The 2,788-nt window shown below is 48.7% G+C and overlaps 1 protein-coding gene across 1 annotated transcript; it reads right to left on the minus strand.

Moving 5' to 3' along the window:
• Positions 1–1,827: 1,827 nt before the first annotated feature.
• On the minus strand, positions 1,828–2,631 carry LOC104166786 (nyctalopin-like). The gene has a single exon (XM_009706849.1). The coding sequence runs from the start codon at positions 2,629–2,631 to the stop codon at positions 1,828–1,830; it is 804 nt and encodes a 267-aa protein (XP_009705151.1).
• Between the last annotated feature and the right edge of the window lie 157 nt (positions 2,632–2,788).

Consider the following 2,788-nt stretch of genomic DNA (forward strand, 5'->3'; position numbering starts at 1 on the left):
AAAGCCAACTGTATCCTGGGCTGCATCCAAAGCAGTATGACCAGCAGGTCAAGGGAGGGGATTCTCCCCCTCTACTCCACGCTGGTGAGACCCCCCCTGCAGTACTACCTTCAGCTCTGGCATCCTCGGCACAAGAAGGACACGGACCTGTTGGAGAGAGTCCAGAGGAGGCCACAAAGATAATCCGAGGGCTGGAGCACCTCTCCTATGAAGACAGGCTGGGAGAGTTGGGGTTGTTCAGCCTGGAGAAGAGAAGGCTCCAGGAACACCTTGTTGCAGGCTTTCAATACTTAAACAGGCTTGTAAGAAAGATGGGGACAGACTTTTTAGTAGGGCCTGTTGTGATAGGACAAGGGATAATGGTTTTAAACTAAAAGAGGGTAGATTTAGACTGATATAAGAAAGAAAATTTTTACGATGAGGGTGGTGAAACACTGGAACAAGTTGCCCAGAGAGGTGGTAGATGCCCCATCCCTGGAAATATTCAAGGTCAGATTGGACAGGGCTCTGAGCAATCTGACCTAGTTGAAGGTGTCCCTGCTCATTGCAGGGGGGTTGGACTAGGTGACCTTTTAAGATCCATTCCATCCCAAACTATTCTATGATTCTGTACCGGCTTGAGGAACGCTATGCCTTTGAACCTGTGCTGCTGAAGGTGGCGTAACTTCTCTGCATTGGTGTGCCACCACGGGATGCTTATTTGCCAATTTAACAGAACTGAGCGGGATGTTTGGAGCAGTTGTGCAGGGATGGTGAGTGAGGAGCAGGGGGAAGGTGAGGATGGAGATGAGACTGATCAGTGTTTCATCACTGAAGAGAAATGGGTGTAGTTTAACCTTGGCTCTTACATTGTAAATGATGTTCATCCCTGGCCATGTGGCTGCTTATGGCTCTGATGCAGCCTATGGATGGTGTGAGAGCTTTCTAGTGGAGCATTACATAGTCTGCAACAGGATTTGGGCAGTTTTTAATATACCTGCAGAAGTGGAAAATTCCCTTTGGGGGTATGGAGAAAGCTAATCTGTTTGAAGGAGGAAAGAAAGGTGAATACCACTGAGGTGGAGGCATCATGATGTCCTGTCAGTGTCTCCCAGCAGCTGGAGGGAGGTGGATCGGGGGTATGGCACTGGTGTGATGCCATGCCAGAGCTTGTCGACAAAATGCAGGGAGACACAACTCATACAGACCATCCCTGAGACAAATGAGCTCTTTGCAGGGGTAAATGCAGAGCTGCATTAGCTGAGTCTCAATACTACGAGAAGCAGCTGAGTGATAAAATGTTTTACTTGGTGACATTTTTGCACACTCCTCCAACACTGTCTTATCGTCTAACAGCACATTGTTTGCTGGCTCTGGGAAGCTACTGCATGTTCACAGAGATGCTGATGGACTGAACCTTTTCTAGGGACTCCAGACGTGCTGGAACATGTGCCATTTATTCCTACTTTAGCAGTATTCACAATATCCCTAGTGTGGGCTGGGCGCAGGAAAGCAGCCCTTCCCCGAGAGATCACACGTGGCTGTGGTCAGTCAGGAAATGGGGAGGACAGAGGCTGCGGTGGGACCACGCTGCCCAGCCCCATGTCACCCAGCACAAGCCCCAGCCCTGAACTTGCTAACATGAGCTTCTCCTCTGCACATGAACATTTACATTGAGTTTTGATATTAGCATTTCAGATTTGAGCATTGACCATGAATGAAAGCATTTATTCCTACATAATAAAATCCCTCAATTTCCATATAAACCCCACCTGTAATGAAAACCGTTGTTGACAAACAAATAGCAATAAATAAATAGGTGGCCTCCACTTTATAATTTAAACATTGTCAAAATGTGGCCATGGAGGTGTCCCATCCCCTCGCAAAATACCACGCATGGCAGACAAGTGCCAGAACGATGACTTTGCTGGTGAGAGTTGGGGGTCCGGGAGCCACACTGGTACCGGCCACCCTGCACTTATCTTCACTTGCCAGCTCAGGTGGCACCGTGCAGTCCGTCAGGTCCCCTGCACGGGGGACATCAAGCGCCGTCGTGTTGCGAGGGCCCAGGAAGGCACAGTGCAGCCCTTTGATCGACCCCCTGCGTGTTGCAGTCCACCGCCAGAACCAAAGCATCTTGCAGTCACATTTCCAGGGGTTGTGGGATAAAAACACGTACTTCAGTTTTGGCAGCTCAGCGAACAAGCGGATGGGGAGAGAACTGAGGTTGTTCTTACTCAGGTGAAGGAAGTGCAGCTTGTTTAAATACAAGAAAGCGGAGTCTGAGATCGAGGAGATCTGGTTGTTGTTCAGGTACAAGTTTCTCAAGTTCAGCAGATGTCTGAAGGTGCAGTCGACAGCAGTGATTCTGTTGGCTTCAAGGTGCATGGTCTTGAGCTGGATCAATCCGTCGAAAAGCTGATTAGGCAAATCAGCGATGAAGTTGTGTCCTAAATTTAACATGCCCAATCTGAGAAGCTTTGTAAAAGCGCCATTTTGAATGATCCATATCCGATTCTTCCTGAGATTCAGATCATACAGGGTTTCCAGGTCCTTCAGGGAATCTCTGCCAATGGCTTCTATGTGGTTGCCCTCCAGGGACAGCCTGGTGAGGCTGGAGAGGTTTCTAAAAGCTTGTGGGACATACCGCATGTTATTGGAGGCTAAATCGAGTCTTTCTAAAGAAGGCAGGTGTGAAAATAGAAGTGGGTGGATTTCGAAGATATTGCAGTGGGACAAATCCAGGCTGATGAGGTTTAATAGTCCTCTGAAAGTGCTTGCATGCAGGTAGGTGAGGCGTGAGTTCCTG

Source organism: Cariama cristata, unplaced genomic scaffold (assembly GCF_000690535.1).
Source record: "Cariama cristata isolate BGI_N322 unplaced genomic scaffold, ASM69053v1 scaffold44508, whole genome shotgun sequence".
Taxonomy (NCBI): domain Eukaryota; kingdom Metazoa; phylum Chordata; class Aves; order Cariamiformes; family Cariamidae; genus Cariama; species Cariama cristata.

What these genes read in the sequence shown, in the direction of transcription:
- LOC104166786 (XM_009706849.1), bottom strand. Translation starts at nt 2,631, where the DNA reads ATGCGGTATGTCCCACAAGCTTTTAGAAACCTCTCCAGCCTCACCAGG.